Source organism: Oncorhynchus clarkii, chromosome 27, assembly GCF_045791955.1.
Source record: "Oncorhynchus clarkii lewisi isolate Uvic-CL-2024 chromosome 27, UVic_Ocla_1.0, whole genome shotgun sequence".
In the NCBI taxonomy this organism is placed as follows: domain Eukaryota; kingdom Metazoa; phylum Chordata; class Actinopteri; order Salmoniformes; family Salmonidae; genus Oncorhynchus; species Oncorhynchus clarkii.
This window is the reverse complement of record NC_092173.1, coordinates 33067524-33087975: the sequence shown is the minus strand read 5'-3', so window position 1 is coordinate 33087975 and position 20452 is coordinate 33067524. Positions and strand designations below refer to the sequence as shown.

Below are 20452 nucleotides of genomic sequence, written 5' to 3'. Positions count from 1 at the left end.
CTTACATTAGTACCCCAGGTCATCTTAGGTTTCATCACATACAGTCGAGAAGAACTACTGAATATAAGATCAGCGTCAACTCACCATCAGTACGACCAAGAATACGCTTTTCGCGACGCGGATCCTGTGCTCTGCCTTACAAACAGGACAACGGAGTGGATCCCATGCAGCGACCCAAAAAAACGACTCCGAAAAAGAGGGAAACGAGGCGGTCTTCTGGTCAGACTCCGGAGACGGGCACATCGTGCACCATTCCCTAGCATTCTTCTTGCCAATGTCCAGTCTCTTGACAACAAGGTTGATGAAATCCGAGCAAGGGTAGCATTCCAGAGGGACATCAGAGACTGTAACGTTCTTTGCTTCACGGAAACGTGGCTTACTGGAGAGACGCTATCCGAAGCGGTGCAGCCAACAGGTTTCTCCACGCATCGCGCAGACAGGAAAAAACATCTTTCTGGTAAAAAGAGGGGCGGGGGCGTATGCCTTATGACTAACGTGACATGGTGTGATGAAAGAAACATACAGGAACTCAAATCCTTCTGTTCACCTGATTTAGAATTCCTCACAATCAAATGTAGACCGCATTATCTACCAAGAGAATTCTCTTCGATTATAATCACAGCCGTATATATCCCCCCCAAGCAGACACATCGTTGGCTCTGAATGAACTTTATTTGACTCTTTGCAAACTGGAAACCATTTATCCGGAGGCTGCATTCATTGTAGCTGGGGATTTTAACAAGGCTAATCTGAAAACAAGACTCCCCAAATTTTATCAGCATATCGATTGCACAACCAGGGGTGGAAAGACCTTGGATCATTGTTACTCTAACTTCCGCGACGCATATAAGGCCCTGCCCCGCCCCCCTTTCGGAAAAGCTGACCACGACTCCATTTTGTTGATCCCTGCCTACAGACAGAAACTAAAACAAGAGGCTCCCACGCTGAGGTCTGTCCAACGCTGGTCCGACCAAGCTGACTCCACACTCCAAGACTGCTTCCATCACGTGGACTGGGACATGTTTCGTATTGCGTCAGACAACAACATTGACGAATACGCTGATTCGGTGTGCGAGTTCATTAGAACGTGCGTTGAAGATGTCGTTCCCATAGCAACGATTAAAACATTCCCTAACCAGAAACCGTGGATTGATGGCAGCATTCGTGTGAAACTGAAAGCGCGAACCACTGCTTTTAATCAGGGCAAGGTGTCTGGTAACATGACCGAATACAAACAGTGCAGCTATTCCCTCCGCAAGGCTATCAAACAAGCTAAGCGTCAGTACAGAGACAAAGTAGAATCTCAATTCAACGGCTCAGACACAAGAGGCATGTGGCAGGGTCTACAGTCAATCACGGACTACAGGAAGAAATCCAGCCCAGTCACGGACCAGGATGTCCTGCTCCCAGGCAGACTAAATAACTTTTTTGCCCGCTTTGAGGAGAATACAGTGCCACTGACACGGCCTGCAACGAAAACTTGCGGTCTCTCCTTCACTGCAGCCGAGGTGAGTAAGACATTTAAACGTGTTAACCCTCGCAAGGCTGCAGGCCCAGACGGCATCCCCAGCCGCGCCCTCAGAGCATGCGCAGACCAGCTGGCCGGTGTGTTTACGGACATATTCAATCAATCCCTATACCAGTCTGCTGTTCCCACATGCTTCAAGAGGGCCACCATTGTTCCTGTTCCCAAGAAAGCTAAGGTAACTGAGCTAAACGACTACCGCCCCGTAGCACTCACTTCCGTCATCATGAAGTGCTTTGAGAGACTAGTCAAGGACCATATCACCTCCACCCTACCTGACACCCTAGACCCACTCCAATTTGCTTACCGCCCAAATAGGTCCACAGACAATGCAATCTCAACCACACTGCACACTGCCCTAACCCATCTGGACAAGAGGAATACCTATGTGAGAATGCTGTTCATTGACTACAGCTCGGCATTCAACACCATAGTACCCTCCAAGCTCGTCATCAAGCTCGAGACCCTGGGTCTCGACCCCGCCCTGTGCAACTGGGTACTGGACTTCCTGACGGGCCGCCCCCAGGTGGTGAGGGTAGGCAACAACATCTCCTCCCCGCTGATCCTCAACACTGGGGCCCCACAAGGGTGCGTTCTGAGCCCTCTCCTGTACTCCCTGTTCACCCACGACTGCGTGGCCACGCACGCCTCCAACTCAATCATCAAGTTTGCGGACGACACAACAGTGGTAGGCTTGATTACCAACAACGACGAGACGGCCTACAGGGAGGAGGTGAGGGCCCTCGGAGTGTGGTGTCAGGAAAATAACCTCACACTCAACGTCAACAAAACTAAGGAGATGATTGTGGACTTCAGGAAACAGCAGAGGGAACACCCCCCTATCCACATCGATGGTACAGTAGTGGAGAGGGTAGCAAGTTTTAAGTTCCTCGGCATACACATCACAGACAAACTAAATTGGTCCACTCACACAGACAGCATTGTGAAGAAGGCGCAGCAGCGCCTCTTCAACCTCAGGAGGCTGAAGAAATTCGGCTTGTCACCAAAAGCACTCACAAACTTCTACAGATGCACAATCGAGAGCATCCTGGCGGGCTGTATCACCGCCTGGTACGGCAACTGCTCCGCCCTCAACCGTAAGGCTCTCCAGAGGGTAGTGAGGTCTGCACAACGCATCACCGGGGGCAAACTACCTGCCCTCCAGGACACCTACACCACCCGATGTCACAGGAAGGCCATAAAGATCATCAAGGACATCAACCACCCGAGCCACTGCCTGTTCACCCCGCTATCACCCAGAAGGCGAGGTCAGTACAGGTGCATCAAAGCTGGGACCGAGAGACTGAAAAACAGCTTCTATCTCAAGGCTATCAGACTGTTAAACAGCCACCACTAACATTGAGTGGCTGCTGCCAACACACTGACACTGACTCAACTCCAGCCACTTTAATAATGGGAATTGATGGGAAATGATGTAAATATATCACTAGCCACTTTAAACAATGCTACCTTATATAATGTTACTTACCCTACATTATTCATCTCATACTCATACGTATATACTGTACTCTATCTCATCGACTGTATCCTTATGTAATACATGTATCACTAGCCACTTTAACTATGCCACTTTGTTTACATACTCATCTCATATGTATATACTGTACTCGATACAATCTACTGTATCTGCCTATGCTGCTCTGTACCATCACTCATTCATATATCCTTATGTACATATTCTTTATCCCCTCACACTGTGTACAAGACAGTAGTTTTGGAATTGTTAGTTAGATTACTTGTTGGTTATTACTGCATTGTCGGAACTAGAAGCACAAGCATTTCGCTACACTCGCATTAACATCTGCTAACCATGTGTATGTGACAAATAAAATTTGATTTGATTTGATTTGGGCCAGCCTGTTGGATCCTCCATACTTTACCACTTCGAATGGAGTAGAACTGGGATTCCCATCATTACCTGTTACACTAAGAATAGGCAGATGAAAGTGCCATAGCTGTACACGCTGTACCTATTCATGTGATGAAGGTGTATAGTAGGTTAGACAAACATGTACAGTCCATGCAGGGGAACACGACCAACATAAACACACAGATAGCCCAAGGCTATGTCCTCCCTCACTTCATTTCCCTAAACAACCACATCCAGCCCTGGGAAGAGAGGAGACAGTTCAGATCCGGCTGCTGTGATAGGTCAATTTATTTCCCCCAGTCTCAGTGGAGGGGTCCTGTCTCCTGTGACCAGCCCCTGTATGCTGCAGCACTATGCATGTTGTATGTTTGCTATGTATGCCCTGTGACTGCTTCATCTCACACGCACACACACACACACACACACACGCACACGAACACGCGCACACGCACACACACACACACACACACACACACACACACACACACACACACACACACACACCGCCCCACAGCACCTGCCTATCCCAGCTATTACCAGCACTGATAAAACTCCCTGCCTCTTCTCTGTCTGCAGCCTGTGCCCTCTGAGAGATCTAGCTCTTTCTATTTCTGTCACAGCAGAACCTCTGTGTGTGACGACCCATCCCAGTCACATGCAGAGGCAGAGAGAGGCAGAGACAGACCGAGAGAGGCAGAGACAGACCGAGAGAGGCAGAGACAGACCGAGAGAGGTAGAGACTGTGCTGGAGGTTCCTGTGAGACCATGAGACAGACACTGTGAGACCATGAGACAGACACTGTGAGACCACGAGACAGACACTGTGAGACCACGAGACAGACACTGTGAGACCACGACACAGACACTGTGAGACCACAGGACAGACACTGTGAGACCACAGGACAGACATTGTGACACCGGTGGAGTTAGTTAGTTTATTGGTAATAGGGGTATGGAGAGTGATTTAAAACTCAGTGAACATCACCTAACATTATTATAGCATCCACATCCCCAGAGCATCTCCACCAGGAGGATGATGGGATAATACTCACCATTACTCTACCCTCTGTCATTCACTTTGTTTCTCTCTTCTTCTTCTCTCTGGTCCATCTGTCAGTCAAGCCAAGGGGATGATAAATAGAACACATTCTATGGATAGAACATACTCTTGAACACATTCCAGTGATATGAAGTCCACTGACAGGGACTCAGAAGGGACCAGAGAGGCCCATCTAGTATGATAAACACGCAGCCAGCCTGCCTGGTTCTTGGGGGGAGTCAGTAGTCAGTGGGGTTAGGAGGCCAACAGTACAGTATCTACCGCCTGCTGTCTGTCTTTTCCCAGCATAGAAAATTAGTTACTGCATATCTCAATAGCTCTGAGGCCCAGATTAGCACTCCACTGTTTAGTATGGGAGTGATGGCAGTGTGTGTGTGTGTGTTGTGTGTGTGTGCGTGCGTGCGTGTGTGTACGCGTGCGTGCGTGTGTGTACGCGTGCGTGCGTGTGTGTGTGTGCGTGCGTGTACGCGTGTGTGTATGCGTGCGTGCGTGCGTGCGTGCGTGTGTGTGTGCGTGCGTGCGTGTACACGTGCATGTGTGCGCGTGTGTGCGTGTGTGTGCGTGTGTGTGTGTGCGTGCGTGCGTGTACACGTGTGTGTGCGTGTGGGTGTGTGCGTGTGTGTGTGCGTGCGTGCGTAGAGACAGAGGGTCACATTCCTGCCAGTCATACATCACTAGGTTAATGGCTATATTAGAGCAGCCGCCACTGTTCCTAACGAGAACTGTGTATTGTTTAGTGCAAATATGCATATTCATAAGCTGTTAAATCATTCATACCGTTAACTTTGAACGACATTGTCTCTGATGGCTGCTGCTACTTAGCGTTTTGTCACCTTTGTGTAATCTAACACAGCTGCGGAGGGCGGCGGAGGCCTCTAAGCATGGTGGGAGATGTGCTGCTCCGTTGGTGGGGGTTTCTAATATGGTGTTCATCATTGGAGCCGTTTGTCTTCTTCCTCCATGCCTGGCCCTCTCTTGGCCTTTTGGGGGTCAGTGTACCAGTATGACTCCAGTGAGGGATGAGCGTTGATCTGCAGCATGACAAGTGCCATTTTGGAAAGGGGTGGGGGCTAGCTGGGGAAGGTGAGAGAGAGGCAGCCTCAGAGTAATTGACCTGTCAGCATTCTGCTGTGGTTTGACTCCCTTGCCAGTCGCAGCGGAAATGAGAAATACATTATTTTTTAAAACTTTATTTTCAGTTTGCTTCGTTGTTATTCGTTTACCCGCGCGCACGCTTGGTCAGTGAGTTTCTATGTGATGACAACGATGTGAGGTTAATAATGAAACCTGGGGATGGTGTCTGCTGTGGGCTCTGGGCCCTGTCTCTCAGGGGCTGGTGTCTGCTGTGGGCTCTGGGCCCTGTCTCTCAGGGGATGGTGTCTGCTGTGGGCTCTGGGCCCTGTCTCTCAGGGGCTGGTGTCTGCAGTGGGCTCTGGGCCCTGTCTCTCAGAGGCTGGTGTCTGCTGTGGGCTCTGGGCCCTGTCTCTCAGGGGCTGGAGTCTGCTGTGGGCTCTGGGCCCTGTCTCTCAGGGGCTGGTGTCTGCTGTGGGCTCTGGGCCCTGTCTCTCAGGGGATGGTGTCTGCTGTGGGCTCTGGGCCCTGTCTCTCAGGGGCTGGCGTCTGCTGTGGGCTCTGGGCCCTGTCTCTCAGGGGATGGTGTCTGCTGTGGGCTCTGGACCCTTTCTCTCAGGGGCTGGTGTGTGCTGTGGGCTCTGGGCCCTGTCTCTCAGGGGCTGGTGTCTGCTATGGGCTCTGTGCCCTGTCTCTCAGGGGATGGTGTCTGCTGTGAGCTCTGGGCCCTGTCTCTCAGGGGCTGGTGTCTGCTGTGGGCTCTGGGCCCTGTCTCTCAGGGGCTGGTGTCTGCTGTGGGCTCTGGGCCCTGTCTCTCAGGGGATTGTGTCTGCTGTGGTTTCTGGGCCCTGTCTCTCAGGGGATGGTGTCTGCTGTGGGCTCTGGGCCCTGTCTCTCAGGGGATGGTGTCTGCTGTGGGCTCTGGGCCCTGTCTCTCAGGGGCTGGTGTCTGCTGTGGGCTCTGGGCCCTGTCTCTCAGGGGCTGGTGTCTGCTGTGGGCTCTGGGCCCTGTCTCTCAGGGGCTGGTGTCTGCTATGGGCTCTGGGCCCTGTCTCTCAGGGGCTGGTGTCTGCTGTGGGCTGTGGGCCCTGTCTCTCAGGGGCTGGTGTCTGCTATGGGCTCTGGGCCCTGTCTCTCAGGGGATGGTGTCTGCTGTGGGCTCTGGGCCCTGTCTCTCAGGGGCTGGTGTCTGCTGTGGGCTCTGGGCCCTGTCTCTCAGGGGCTGGTGTCTGCTGTGGGCTCTGGGCCCTGTCTCTCAGATTTTGTCTGCTGGCTGGTGTCTGCTGTGGGCTCTGGGCCCTGTCTCTCAGGGGCTGGTGTCTGCTGTGGGCTCTGGGCCCTGTCTCTCAGGGGCTGGTGTCTGCTGTGGGCTCTGGGCCCTGTCTCTCAGGGGATGGTGTCTGCTGTGGGCTCTGGGCCCTGTCTCTCAGGGGCTGGCGTCTGCTGTGGGCTCTGGGCCCTGTCTCTCAGGGGATGGTGTCTGCTGTGGGCTCTGGACCCTTTCTCTCAGGGGCTGGTGTGTGCTGTGGGCTCTGGGCCCTGTCTCTCAGGGGCTGGTGTCTGCTATGGGCTCTGTGCCCTGTCTCTCAGGGGATGGTGTCTGCTGTGAGCTCTGGGCCCTGTCTCTCAGGGGCTGGTGTCTGCTGTGGGCTCTGGGCCCTGTCTCTCAGGGGCTGGTGTCTGCTGTGGGCTCTGGGCCCTGTCTCTCAGGGGATTGTGTCTGCTGTGGTTTCTGGGCCCTGTCTCTCAGGGGATGGTGTCTGCTGTGGGCTCTGGGCCCTGTCTCTCAGGGGATGGTGTCTGCTGTGGGCTCTGGGGCCTGTCTCTCAGGGGCTGGTGTCTGCTGTGGGCTCTGGGCCCTGTCTCTCAGGGGCTGGTGTCTGCTGTGGGCTCTGGGCCCTGTCTCTCAGGGGCTGGTGTCTGCTATGGGCTCTGGGCCCTGTCTCTCAGGGGCTGGTGTCTGCTGTGGGCTGTGGGCCCTGTCTCTCAGGGGCTGGTGTCTGCTATGGGCTCTGGAACCTGTCTCTCAGGGGATGGTGTCTGCTGTGGGCTCTGGGCCCGGTCTCTCAGGGGCTGGTGTCTGCTATGGGCTCTGGGCCCTGTCTCTCAGGGGCTGGTGTCTGCTGTGGGCTCTGGGCCCTGTCTCTCAGGGGATTTTGTCTGCTGTGCACTCTTGGCCCTGTCTCTCAGGGGATGGTGTCTGCTGTGGGCTCTGGGCCCTGTCTCTCAGGGGCTGGTGTCTGCTATGGGCTCTGGGCCCTGTCTCTCAGGGGCTGGTGTCTGCTGTGGGCTCTGGGCCCTGTCTCTCAGGGGCTGGTGTCTGCTGTGGGCTCTGGGCCCTGTCTCTCAGGGGCTGGTGTCTGCTGTGGGCTCTGGGCCCTGTCTCTCAGGGGATGGTGTCTGCTGTGGGCTCTGGGCCCTGTCTCTCAGGGGCTGGTGTCTGCTGTGGGCTCTGGGCCCTGTCTCTCAGGGGATGGTGTCTGCTGTGGGCTCTGGGCCCGGTCTCTCAGGGGCTGGTGTCTGCTGTGGGCTCTGGGCCCTGTCTCTCAGGGGCTGGTGTCTGCTGTGGGCTCTGGGCCCTGTCTCTCAGGGGATGGTGTCTGCTGTGCGCTCTGGGCCCTGTCTCTCAGGGGATGGTGTCCGCTGTGGGCTCTGGGCCCTGTCTCTCAGGGGCTGGGGTCTGCTGTGGGCTCTGGGCCCTGTCTCTCAAGGGATGGTGTCTGCTGTGCACTCTGGGCCCTGTCTCTCAGGGGATGGTGTCTGCTGTGGGCTCTGGGCCCTGTCTCTCAGGGGCTGGTGTCTGCTATGGGCTCTGGGCCCTGTCTCTCAGGGGCTGGTGTCTGCTGTGGGCTCTGGGCCCTGTCTCTCAGGGGATGGTGTCTGCTGTGGGCTCTGGACCCTGTCTCTCAGGGGCTGGTGTGTGCTGTGGGCTCTGGGCCCTGTCTCTCAGGGGCTGGTGTCTGCTATGGGCTCTGTGCCCTGTCTCTCAGGGGATGGTGTCTGCTGTGAGCTCTGGGCCCTGTCTCTCAGGGGCTGGTGTCTGCTGTGGGCTCTGGGCCCTGTCTCTCAGGGGCTGGTGTCTGCTGTGGGCTCTGGGCCCTGTCTCTCAGGGGATTGTGTCTGCTGTGGTTTCTGGGCCCTGTCTCTCAGGGGATGGTGTCTGCTGTGGGCTCTGGGCCCTGTCTCTCAGGGGATGGTGTCTGCTGTGGGCTCTGGGGCCTGTCTCTCAGGGGCTGGTGTCTGCTGTGGGCTCTGGGCCCTGTCTCTCAGGGGCTGGTGTCTGCTGTGGGCTCTGGGCCCTGTCTCTCAGGGGCTGGTGTCTGCTATGGGCTCTGGGCCCTGTCTCTCAGGGGCTGGTGTCTGCTGTGGGCTGTGGGCCCTGTCTCTCAGGGGCTGGTGTCTGCTATGGGCTCTGGAACCTGTCTCTCAGGGGATGGTGTCTGCTGTGGGCTCTGGGCCCGGTCTCTCAGGGGCTGGTGTCTGCTATGGGCTCTGGGCCCTGTCTCTCAGGGGCTGGTGTCTGCTGTGGGCTCTGGGCCCTGTCTCTCAGGGGATTTTGTCTGCTGTGCACTCTTGGCCCTGTCTCTCAGGGGATGGTGTCTGCTGTGGGCTCTGGGCCCTGTCTCTCAGGGGCTGGTGTCTGCTATGGGCTCTGGGCCCTGTCTCTCAGGGGCTGGTGTCTGCTGTGGGCTCTGGGCCCTGTCTCTCAGGGGCTGGTGTCTGCTGTGGGCTCTGGGCCCTGTCTCTCAGGGGCTGGTGTCTGCTGTGGGCTCTGGGCCCTGTCTCTCAGGGGATGGTGTCTGCTGTGGGCTCTGGGCCCTGTCTCTCAGGGGCTGGTGTCTGCTGTGGGCTCTGGGCCCTGTCTCTCAGGGGATGGTGTCTGCTGTGGGCTCTGGGCCCGGTCTCTCAGGGGCTGGTGTCTGCTGTGGGCTCTGGGCCCTGTCTCTCAGGGGCTGGTGTCTGCTGTGGGCTCTGGGCCCTGTCTCTCAGGGGATGGTGTCTGCTGTGCGCTCTGGGCCCTGTCTCTCAGGGGATGGTGTCCGCTGTGGGCTCTGGGCCCTGTCTCTCAGGGGCTGGGGTCTGCTGTGGGCTCTGGGCCCTGTCTCTCAAGGGATGGTGTCTGCTGTGCACTCTGGGCCCTGTCTCTCAGGGGATGGTGTCTGCTGTGGGCTCTGGGCCCTGTCTCTCAGGGGCTGGTGTCTGCTATGGGCTCTGGGCCCTGTCTCTCAGGGGCTGGTGTCTGCTGTGGGCTCTGGGCCCTGTCTCTCAGGGTCTGGTGTCTGCTGTGGGCTCTGGGCCCTGTCTCTCAGGGGATGGTGTCTGCTGTGCGCTCTGGGCCCTGTCTCTCAGGGGATGGTGTCTGCTGTGGGCTCTGGGCCCTGTCTCTCAGGGTCTGGTGTCTGCTGTGGGCTCTGGGCCCTGTCTCTCAGGGGCTGGTTTCTGCTGTGGGCTCTGGGCCCTGTCTCTCAGGGTATGGTGTCTGCTGTGGGCTCTGGGCCCTGTCTCTCAGGGGCTGGTGTCTGCTGTGGGCTCTGGGCCCTGTCTCTCAGGGGCTGGTGTCTGCTGTGGGCTCTGGGCCCTGTCTCTCAGGGGATGGTGTCTGCTGTGGGCTCTGGGCCCTGTCTCTCAGGGGATGGTGTCTGCTGTGGGCCCTGGGCCCTGTCTCTCAGGGGATGGTGTCTGATGTGCGCTCTGGGCCCTGTCTCTCAGGGGCTGGTGTCTGCTGTGGGCTCTGGGCCCTGTCTCTCAGGGGATGGTGTCTGCTGTGGGCTCTGGGCCCTGTCTCTCAGGGGCTGGTGTCTGCTGTGGGCTCTGGGCCCTGTCTCTCAGGGGCTGGTGTCTGCTGTGGGCTCTGGGCTCTGTCTCTCAGGGGCTGGGGTCTGCTGTGGGCTCTGGGCCCTGTCTCTCAGGGGCTGGTGTCTGCTGTGCGCTCTGGGCCCTGTCTCTCAGGGGCTGGTGTCTGCTGTGGGCTCTGGGCTCTGTCTCTCAGGGGCTGGGGTCTGCTGTGGGCTCTGGGCCCTGTCTCTCAGGGGCTGGTGTCTGCTGTGCGCTCTGGGCCCTGTCTCTCAGGGGCTGGTGGCTGCTGTGGGCTCTGGGCTCTGTCTCAGGCCATGTACAAACCCCATCTATAGAGCTGTTCCTTGCTTTAGAGCCCCCGTCCCCCCCCCCCCCGTCCCCCCTGCTCTCTACCCCACTGGCTTTAGTTCCACCTGGCTGATCGATGAAACCAGTCAATATGTTTACTTAGCCTCGTGTTTCAATTCTCCCCAAAATAAATGTCTTCATATTTTCCTCACGTATGACTGCACTGCTGTACGGCTCATCCTATAAGCCTGTTGACCCACATGCCACCCTGGCTGAGTCAATGTGGGAGTCATAGCTTGACTGAGGAGACTTGTCTGACTGTGCCTGGCTGTTACTCTGAAAATCAATAGCACTATTCTGTGTGTGAATCCCTCTGTGTTGGAGCAGGAGCAAGGCTGGGATATTAAATCATAGTGAAATGTTAAAGATGGACATGTCAGACCTGCCTGTTCTCCATGTAAATCCCCTTCTAATGAGCTGCTGCTCTCCACACAGCCACCTGTGTCTTCCACCTGCTAACAACTACACACACTCCCAACACAATAAAGATGAGTGTGAGAGAGTATGAGTGTCTTGTGTGTGTGTGTGTGTGTGTGTGTGTGTGTGTGTGTGTGTGTGTGTGTGTGTGTGTGTGTGTGTGTGTGTGTGTGTGTGTGTGTGGTGTGCATGTGTGTGTGTGTGTGTGTGTGTGAGTGAGTGAGGTTGTGTGTGTATCGGAGAATGGAATGCTATCCCTCTTCCCTGACCAGTCTACTGCCCCCCCCCCCCCCCCATCTGTCTCCCCTCAACCCCAGCTCCCAGTGCCCCTCCCCTGCAGGTTACAGTCTTGATGGTGGGCAATCAGAACAGCACCTCCATCAGCATCTCCTGGGACCCCCCTCCTCCAGACCACCAGAACGGCATCATCCAGGAGTACAAGGCAGGTTACTGTGAGAAGATAGACTGGATGTAACCTGATGACTCTGGCTTACTGAGATGCCATCAGAATCAACATAATACTCTACCTGACGCCACCGTGACAGGACGCTCTATTCCTCTGTCCCTCTCCCTCTCCCTCTCCCTCTCCCTCTCCCTCTCCCTCTCCCTCTCTTCAGATCTGGTGCCTAGGGAATGAGACACGCTTCCATGTGAATAAGACGGTGGATGCAGCCATCCGGTCGGTGGTTGTGGGGGGGCTTCAGGTGGGGTTGCTGTATCGGGTGGAGGTTGCCGCCAGCACCAGCGCAGGGGTGGGGGTCAAGAGTGAACCTCAGCCCATCGTCATCGGTAAGAGACGGGGAAGGGGGAGGGGGTTAGCTAAAGGGAGATTTACAGTAGAATGATGTAGGAATGTAAAAGTGGTCTATTGATTACTCATCCATAATTACAGAAAAGCCCATTTCACTTTTGACAGATATCATAAAAAATAAATGAAACATTACTGCAATTAACATGGCCTCTAGGCAGTGAACACAAAATGCTCAATATTATCACTGATTGGGGCAAAAGTATTTACTATTAGAGAGTGTGTGACATGAATGATCAGTCAGACTGATTGTATTTAAACCATACCTCTGTTATTTTGATATGTAGCTGCCGGGCTGTGGTGTAGTTCTGTGTGATTTATGTGGACCAGGGGCAGATTGTCTGATTTCACCCATAACTGATGGCTTGGCCTGTAGCATACTCTTATTTCCCCAATGGCACTCCTATAATCCATCTCAGTTGTCCAGGCCAAAGATTGCACATATATTGTCATGTGTGCTCTTCTGAGAACCAATTCTTATTGCACTCCATGAAATAGTGTCAGGCAGACAAGTCAGAGTGAGCTTCAATTGGAAGATCGATCCGGAACAGGGTGTGTGCCTCTCATCTCACATGGTCTATTTTACTGAAGAAAATTAGAGTCTGAGCTAAGCAAACAGCAGGATCACCTGAGGGGTTGTCATCAGCTTTTAGGATTTCACCTCCCTCACCTCTCTCTGTCTGCACACCCATGTTCTACTCTCTCAGTCAATATGTTACCTGTAATTGACAAGACTCTGGTATTGCCTCTGTATCTTATCGTATCTACTGCTCTATACCTGGAGCCCAATCCTAACTACAAGTCTGTGCATAGAATTCACATTTTCCTGTTGAGGTCGAAGGTATATCTTCAGGTAGAATTGAGCTCTTAGTGAATATGTGGGGGGGACAACATGGTTTATTACAAAATGGTTTATTACAATACTGAATACTTTTTCAGCATTGTTTTTTAAACAGTCAACCTGGAATACACACCCTCACACTGGTCCCCCCTGTCCCTCCTGTCCCCCATGCCCCCCCTTGTCCCCCCTGTCCCCCTTGTCCCTCCTTCCCCCCCTGTCCCTCCTGTCCCCCCTTGTCCCTCCTGTCGCTCCTGTCCCCCCTGTCCCTCCTGTCGCTCCTGTCCCTCCTGTCCCCCCTGTCCCTCCTGTCCCCTTGTCCCTCCTGTCCCCCCTTGTCCCTCCTGCCCCCCTTGTCCCTCCTGTCCCTCCTTTCCCTCCCACCCCAGGTAAGGACTTCCGTGACGTGATCATAAGTGGGAACAGGAACAACAGCATCACGGAGCAGATCACAGATGTGGTGAAGCAGCCAGCGTTCATAGCGGGGATCGGAGGGGCCTGCTGGGTTATCCTCATGGGCTTCAGTATCTGGCTGTACTGGAGGAGGAAGAAGAGGAAGGGGCTCAGCAACTACGCAGGTTAGACAGGCAGACTGGAGAGTGCACACAGACACCAATTCTGCACACAACATACAAACTGTACTGTACTTGCGCAAATACACACCCTACCTCTGGGAGCTTGTTTTCTTGCCATCAATGCAGAGTACTCAACAAACTTCCTCATTAGCATCACTATGCTAAATATACTTATTTATTGACTCTATTGTGAGGGGATGTTTCTATTGTCTGAGAAGGTGAGGCTCAGATGGAATATCTTGAAGCAGAGCAGAGTCTTGGCGCGAATCAAGTTGTGATGTTTGACACATCCTCCCACGGTGTTGATACTAGCCTAGGGTGGCATGGCCTGAGTGGGTCGCTCGTATAACTGACTCTGCTGGTCTGGCCGGTCACTCAGGACTGAGCCATGCTGGAGCTGGAGCCAGTCCATCCATCCTCCTACACACCGACCCTGACATTTCAGACTGAGTGTGGGTGCTCGACCCCAGTCAGGACAGTCAACCACCATGGACAGCCTTCCTCTGCCAGCCTATTTAATTAGAGAGTGGGAAGTAGATGGCACATTAGCAATGCATGTAATGTTATTCAACAATGGCTTTCAGACTTTAAATCAACAGTACAAGAAAAATAGTTCTCTCTCTCAATAGTTTGTATGTTTTGTCTTTTTTATTTCCTTGAGCAAATTGACTTTAGAACTTGAACAGTTCTGATGTTGCCACAGTCAGTCAAATGGCTGTAACCTGTTCTTCATTTCTGTTTGTTACATGTTGTGTATGTCGTGTTATCTTTTTGGTGCTGTCTCTACATCTCTGTGGCTTCTGAGCTGCTTTTTGGGTCATGTTGATGGGCCCCCTCCTCTGGCCCCCTTTGGCCTCCCTGTCCCCCAGCCCCAGTGTGCAGAGCTCCCCCCAATGCACTGCTTACAGCACCTCTGCAGGCTTTTAACACACAACTTTTCTGTCTTCTTGTTTTGCAGTTCAGTCCTTCACCTTCACCCCTGCAGGTACTGTTCATTTGTCCGTCCCCCCCTCCCCTCCTCACCTCCTGCCACAGGTCCCTCCTCAACTCTCCTCTCCTCTCCTGCCTACATTATATATGTTTGACAGACTCCAGGCCTTGCCCAATACAAATCAAATCCCTACCTTGAGGTGGCAAAACCCCATATTTCACACCTGTTTTCCCGCTGGAAGAGATGTGAAATAGCTCCTGCCTAAATTCGTACTTTGAAAATGTTCTGGATTTTTAAATGGGCAGGGCCTGAGCACTGCAAACAACTGTCCCTATCCCACCTGAGTCATCAGCCTGGTTGTCATACTGTACTGTGTTGCTGTGTGTCTATGTATGGGTGTTTTGACCATCAATGTTTCAATGAACATTCGTCTGTCTGGTATCTCTGTTGCGTCTCTCCTCTTGATGGTAGTGGGTATTCCTCCTTAAGATGCTTGACTCCCCTCTTGATATTCCTGTGAGATGTATGCATTGGGCTTGAAGGGATCCTTCTCTTTCTACAGGTGTTGGTGTTGATTGGTAGTTATATGTGATTATGTTCCCCCTCTGAAATATCCTCAATGGCTACTTGTTTGAATTTTTGATGGTAGTTTTCTTTATCCCTCTTCCTAGTGTTAAGTTGCTCCTCTACTCTATATGTCCTGGACTAATATGTTAATTGCAGTTAGTTTGATAACTGTAACAATGTTATCCCTATATTGTAAAGCATTCACAGTACATGCTCTCCCAAAGTGGACATGACTGGCACCAATGTTGAGTAAGCAAGCAATCAGCCTCTGTCTCTCGATGGAATAAACTGTAAATACAGGAGAGAAAAGCCTCTGTCTGCTCAGTGTACTCTCCTGGAGAGAGAGAGGGATGGGATGGAGAATGGAGGACAACATAGTTCATTACAGATTAAATGAGTCCCTCAGACTGGGGTTCTTCTCTACTGGTCCAGTACCAGCAGTGTGACTGAGATAAGGCCAGTGCAGGGAGGCTGGCTGGGGGTCCTGGCTGTAGTCTTGCCACTCCAGTCAACACATCCTCTCTGTGATACACCCCCTGCTATAAGGACACAAGGCGAGACCCAAATGCAGACACAGGAAGCAGATGGTTGAGCTCCGATATTTATTAATCCAAGGGGTAGGCAAGAGGTAGGTCAGGGACAGGTGAGAGTCCAAAACAGTACCAGACGAAGGGCAGTCTAGAGGTCAGGCCAGGCAAGGGGTTCAGTAAGCAGATCCGAGTCCAAACATACAAAAGGATAGGCAGGCTTGAAGACAGAACAGGTAGAATGGTCAGGCAGGTGGGTTCGGAGTCAGGACAGGCAAGGGTCGAAACCAGGAGGGCTAGAACCAAAAGGAAAAATGCTGATTGACTTGGCAAACAAGACAAACTGGTACAGAGAAACACAGGGATAACTACACCGGGGATAATAAGCGACACCTGGGGGGGTGAAACAGATCAGGGTGTGACACCTGCTTCTCTCCCCGATCTCTCCCCGATCAGGTGAAACAGATCAGGGTGTGACACCTGCTTCTCTCCCCGATCTCCCTATTCTCACCTGGTGCTCTGGCCGCTGGGAGATAAGTGATCCACTCAAACGTTCTAGTGAAACTGAAGAGTGTATGTGTGTGTGTATTCGATTGTAAGCACACTGCACTGAGGCTAGAGGATCAGGGTGGTGTCCACTGGAAGATGACATTTGAGTCAAGGACTAAAAGGGATGAATAGGACTGGTTTAGATGGATTTAAAATGAAAATGATGGTGGTTGTATTTTAGTGGTGTGTCATTTTAGGGTGTTCGCTAGCTAGGAGCTAGGAGATGAGGTGATGCCCACACAGTGTCCTCCCGTCTGTCTCCTACAGTAAAGCAGTCATACAGGAGAGTAAATCACGGGTTTGTGGAGGCACGCGGCCAGCAGGGAAGAAGATTTGATGGAATTTGTATATGCTGATTATGTCCTCCCCCTTTAATGGTTATTAAAGGGGATTAATCTGTATTCATATTGGAGAAAGTGCTTATCTGGGCACAGCCACGTCAGGCTGGCTAACATTAAAGTCCTCCACAGCAGAGCAGAAATGTGTCTGAGCACAGATATGGACATCAGAGGCCTCCCCACGGCAGAGCACAATATCAGCCTCCGTATTCCCTTCTCCCTCCTCTTCTTCTTCTCCTAGTAAATGGAGAGAGAGAGAAAGAGAATAGTTTATTGGTAGTGGAACAAAGAGAAGTAGCTATAGAGTAGTTGTCAAAGCTGAATGCAAATAAACCAGTGTGGTATGATTGAAGCAAAAGAACAGTAAAGGTTTTAGTTCATTATCCTGTGTTGTGGTTTGTTTTACTGTCATACTGCAACATGCTCATGTACCGTTCAAGAATGATTATGGTAAAGATGTTTTGGTTGGTTGAATCGGTAGTGGTTGATGACACAGTGGAGAGGTTATCCTACCAGCAGCCCCTTTCTGTGTCACACACAAGCCACTTCCTTCATTTAGAAAACCCCATCTCCTCTCCTCCTTTCTTCTTGTTTTCTCTGAGGACTTTATTTAGCCCGTGCCTGGGCTTGTCGGGAAATAAACCTGAGTGGGGGAGAGGAGAGAAGCAATGTTCAGCCCTCCTCCTCCCTTTAATCTCCATCTAGACAACAAATGAGCCAAAATACTATCAGCTCCTCAACTCAAGCAGGGTTCTCTTTTGTGCTTCTCCCCCTGTCATCTGCACAGGGTGATTTCCAAAACTCTGGGCTTCTTTACCTCTTTTCTTTCTATTTCCTGTGATCCATTGAAGTTTTACATTCTCAGTCTTCTGATGTATTCTTGTCATCATCCGTGTTGAGCAGAGATGAAACGGTCTCTAACTCTGAGCTGCTAAAGTTTTACTAGCTGCTGACAAAGACCCGTATTTATTATCTATAGATCACTGTAATGGAACAGGCCACATCATGGCTTCTGAGAGTCATGCTAGTCAGAGTACCCTGCTACTAGAGGGATCTGTAACTCACTCCCATCCAGCCCCCACACATCTAATTCTACCTGACTAATGAGCCCTCTGCCTTTTCTAATCATTTTGTTTTTCTAATCACAAATCCGATAATAACTCAAACCAACATTTTTTTAAATCAAATTAGTTTCTGCTCTGATCAAGCATCTTGTCCTTGGGAGAAATACACTACGTGTCACTTTATGCAAACAAATGCAATCTGCTATCTTATTCACAGCATCTTTTTCAAATTGCCATGATAAGAATGGACACTGTGAGACCTCTGCATTCCGTAGTGAAGCCATCAATATCCAGCCAGCTGCAGAAGACATTGGGAGGACACATGAGTATGGGGTGTAGTGGTCTGATCGTTCACAAGGAGAATTCCTGATAATGATTGGGTGCTAAAATCATTAGTACCCTCTCTGTTCAACTGGTATTAGTGTTGGTAATACAGCCTTCATGTGGTCATCAATGTCATTGAAACTATGTGAAAACTCAACGTATTGCTTTGTCTTTTCTCTCGTTCTTTTTATGTCTTGGCACCCACTCTTTCCTCTCCTCCGCTCTGACCCCAGTGACGTTCCAGCGTGTTGACGGAGGACTGATGAGCAATGGAAGGTGAGTGTTGTTCCCATCAGTGTTCCATCAGGGACAGAGAGCCCTTCTGTCCCCATGTAGAGCCGAACAACTCCACACCTATCATCAGTCTGCCAATCAAAACCCACAACATACACAACACATCACCTCTATTCTGAAGGGCTTTCAAACCAACTCCCTAACACCCAGCAACCCAGTCAAATATTATGCTATAACATAATGCTATAACATTAGACTATAACATTAGACTGTAACATTATGCTATAACATTAGATTATAACATTAGACTATAACATTATGCTATAAGATTAGACTATAACATTAGACTATAACATTAGGCTATTCATCTAATTTTCAACAGAAATCTGGGCAGGGTCTGTTTAGGTTTTATTGTGGGGGTCTTCCGGTTAAGCTCTTCAGGCCAATAATTCGCAGCTAGCTAGCTAACTCACTTGCTATCGCTTCTCACAACTCCCCAAACATGGATTCATGCAAAACTGGCCTTTTTTGTTTGGTAAAGGGATGCCAAAATAACTGGCATTAACGGAGGCTGTTCATGTAGCAGGAGTGTTTTGGCTACCTGACTTTTGTGAGGAGCGAGTGCAGTTATGAGGCGCCTTTTGATTTGCACCCACCTCTAAGGACGATGGGTCTCTTCGGCTTTGGCTCAAAGCATTGAACTTGAAGAAACTACCAAACCGGCTCTATGAATACACCTCTGATCACGCATAAACACAGTTCACTTTCATAGCAGCCACGTGGTATTTCTTCTCGCATCTCTTGTCCTCTCACCTCTTCCCTTCGCTTGTGGACTTCAATGCACAACACATCAGCTGTATGTGACCAGGTAAAAAAAACTTTCCAAGCCAAACCGCTACACACAGCCTACATCATTGTCACCATATTTTTACATTTTTATTTTACATTTATTTAACTAGGCAAGTCAGTTAATAACAAATTATTTTCAATGACGGCCTAGGAACATTGGGTTAACTGCCTGTTCAGAGGCAGAACGACAGATTTGTACCTTTTCAGCTCGGGGGTTTGAACTTGCAACCTTCTAGTCCAACGCTCTAACCACTAGGCTACCCTGCTAGCTGACTGGGGCGGCAAGTACCCTAGTGGGGCGGCAGGTAGCCTAGTGGGGCGGCAGGTACCCTAGTGGGGCGGCAGGTACCCTAACCAAAAGGTTGCTGGATTGAATCCCCGAGCTGACAAGGTAAAAATATGTTGTTCTGCCAATGAACAAGGCAGTTAACCCATTGTTCCCCGGTAGGCCATCATTGTAAACTGACTTGCCTAGTTAAAAAAAGGTTAAAAATGTTTTTTTTAATGAATAACGTGTTGGTAAACCTGCTACAATCATGCAGTAATGTTACAGTGTACAGCCAGTAAGCAGTTACACCGGCGGGCCACGGTGGCAATAAATTATAATCGAAAGATTACCTTGACATGGAAGAGTTCTAGTGTTGTGTTGGAAAGGCTGGCTAACATAGCATTGCTCTGAGCAGGGTGTTTCAGTAGGCTGAACTAGCTAACTGCATTTGTGTGAAACTGAAAGTGGAAAAAATGACACTCTTTCTTCTCCTTCATTTTGGAAGAAATGTATTTGTTAAACTAGTGTCTTTCTCTCTCTTTGAGTCAACCACTCACCACATTTTATACACTGCTGTGCTAGACAGCTGTAGCTTATGCTTTCAGTGCTAGATTAATTATCTGATCCTTTGATTGGCTGGACAACATGCCAGGTCATGCTGCAAGAACTCTGATAGGCTGGAGGACATCCTCCGGAAGTTGTCAAAATTACTGTGCAAGTCTATGGAAGTGGGTGAGAACCATGAGCCTCCTCGGTTTTGTATTGAGGTCAACGTACCCAGAGGAGGACGGAAGCTAGCTGCCCTCCAGCTACACCATGGTGCTACCTTACACAGTGTTGTTGAGGCGACTGCAGGCCTTTGCAAATTAGTCTGTTTTAATCAATTATTTGGTGACGTGATTATATTTAGTATAGTTTTATCTAAAACTGATAGCTTTTTAAATGTTTTACAATTAAAAAATGTATGAAATTCACTGAGGAGGATGGTCCTCCCCTTCCTCCTCTGAGGAGCCTCAGACTTTTCCTATCACTTTGTGGACAAGAGGCCGACTGAAGACCATCCTTTCCCTGAGAAGTGGCTGCGCTATGATGCTCCAGTACAGAACATCTCATCAGGACATCAACAGTGTGCCAATGCCACCGCAGCGTATAGATGCTGGTACTCAATGGGAGGTTCCAGAACTTACTGATCACAGCTACGTGTCAGGAGAACCAGTCAACAAGCCCACCTGCCACAAACAAACCCAATGTGGTGGTGCAGAGCCATTGACCCAAACCATTCTGAAGAATGACACTAGCTCAGTGTTGTATACTGGCCTTTCACTCACTGTTTTCTTTGACCATGTAGCATTTCTGCAGAAATTCTACCAGGTTTACTTCAAAATGCATATAACAGATAAAATACCGTTAACCTTGATGAAGCTGAAGCTGAATCTACTCCAGGGTGATTGTCACGGTTGTCGTAAGAACG

At 51.6% G+C, this 20452-nt stretch overlaps 1 protein-coding gene across 1 annotated transcript in view; it reads left to right on the top strand.

Annotated features, from left to right (window-relative positions):
* The window catches only part of LOC139385511 (roundabout homolog 2-like), a 344996-nt gene that overhangs the window by 271133 nt on the left and 53411 nt on the right, over positions 1-20452 (top strand). Inside the window, exons 16-20 of the mRNA XM_071130632.1 lie at positions 11427-11551; positions 11727-11898; positions 13145-13333; positions 14289-14315; positions 17864-17906. Coding sequence (XP_070986733.1) covers positions 11427-11551; positions 11727-11898; positions 13145-13333; positions 14289-14315; positions 17864-17906 — 556 coding nt within the window. The remainder of the gene's footprint in view (positions 1-11426; positions 11552-11726; positions 11899-13144; positions 13334-14288; positions 14316-17863; positions 17907-20452) is intronic.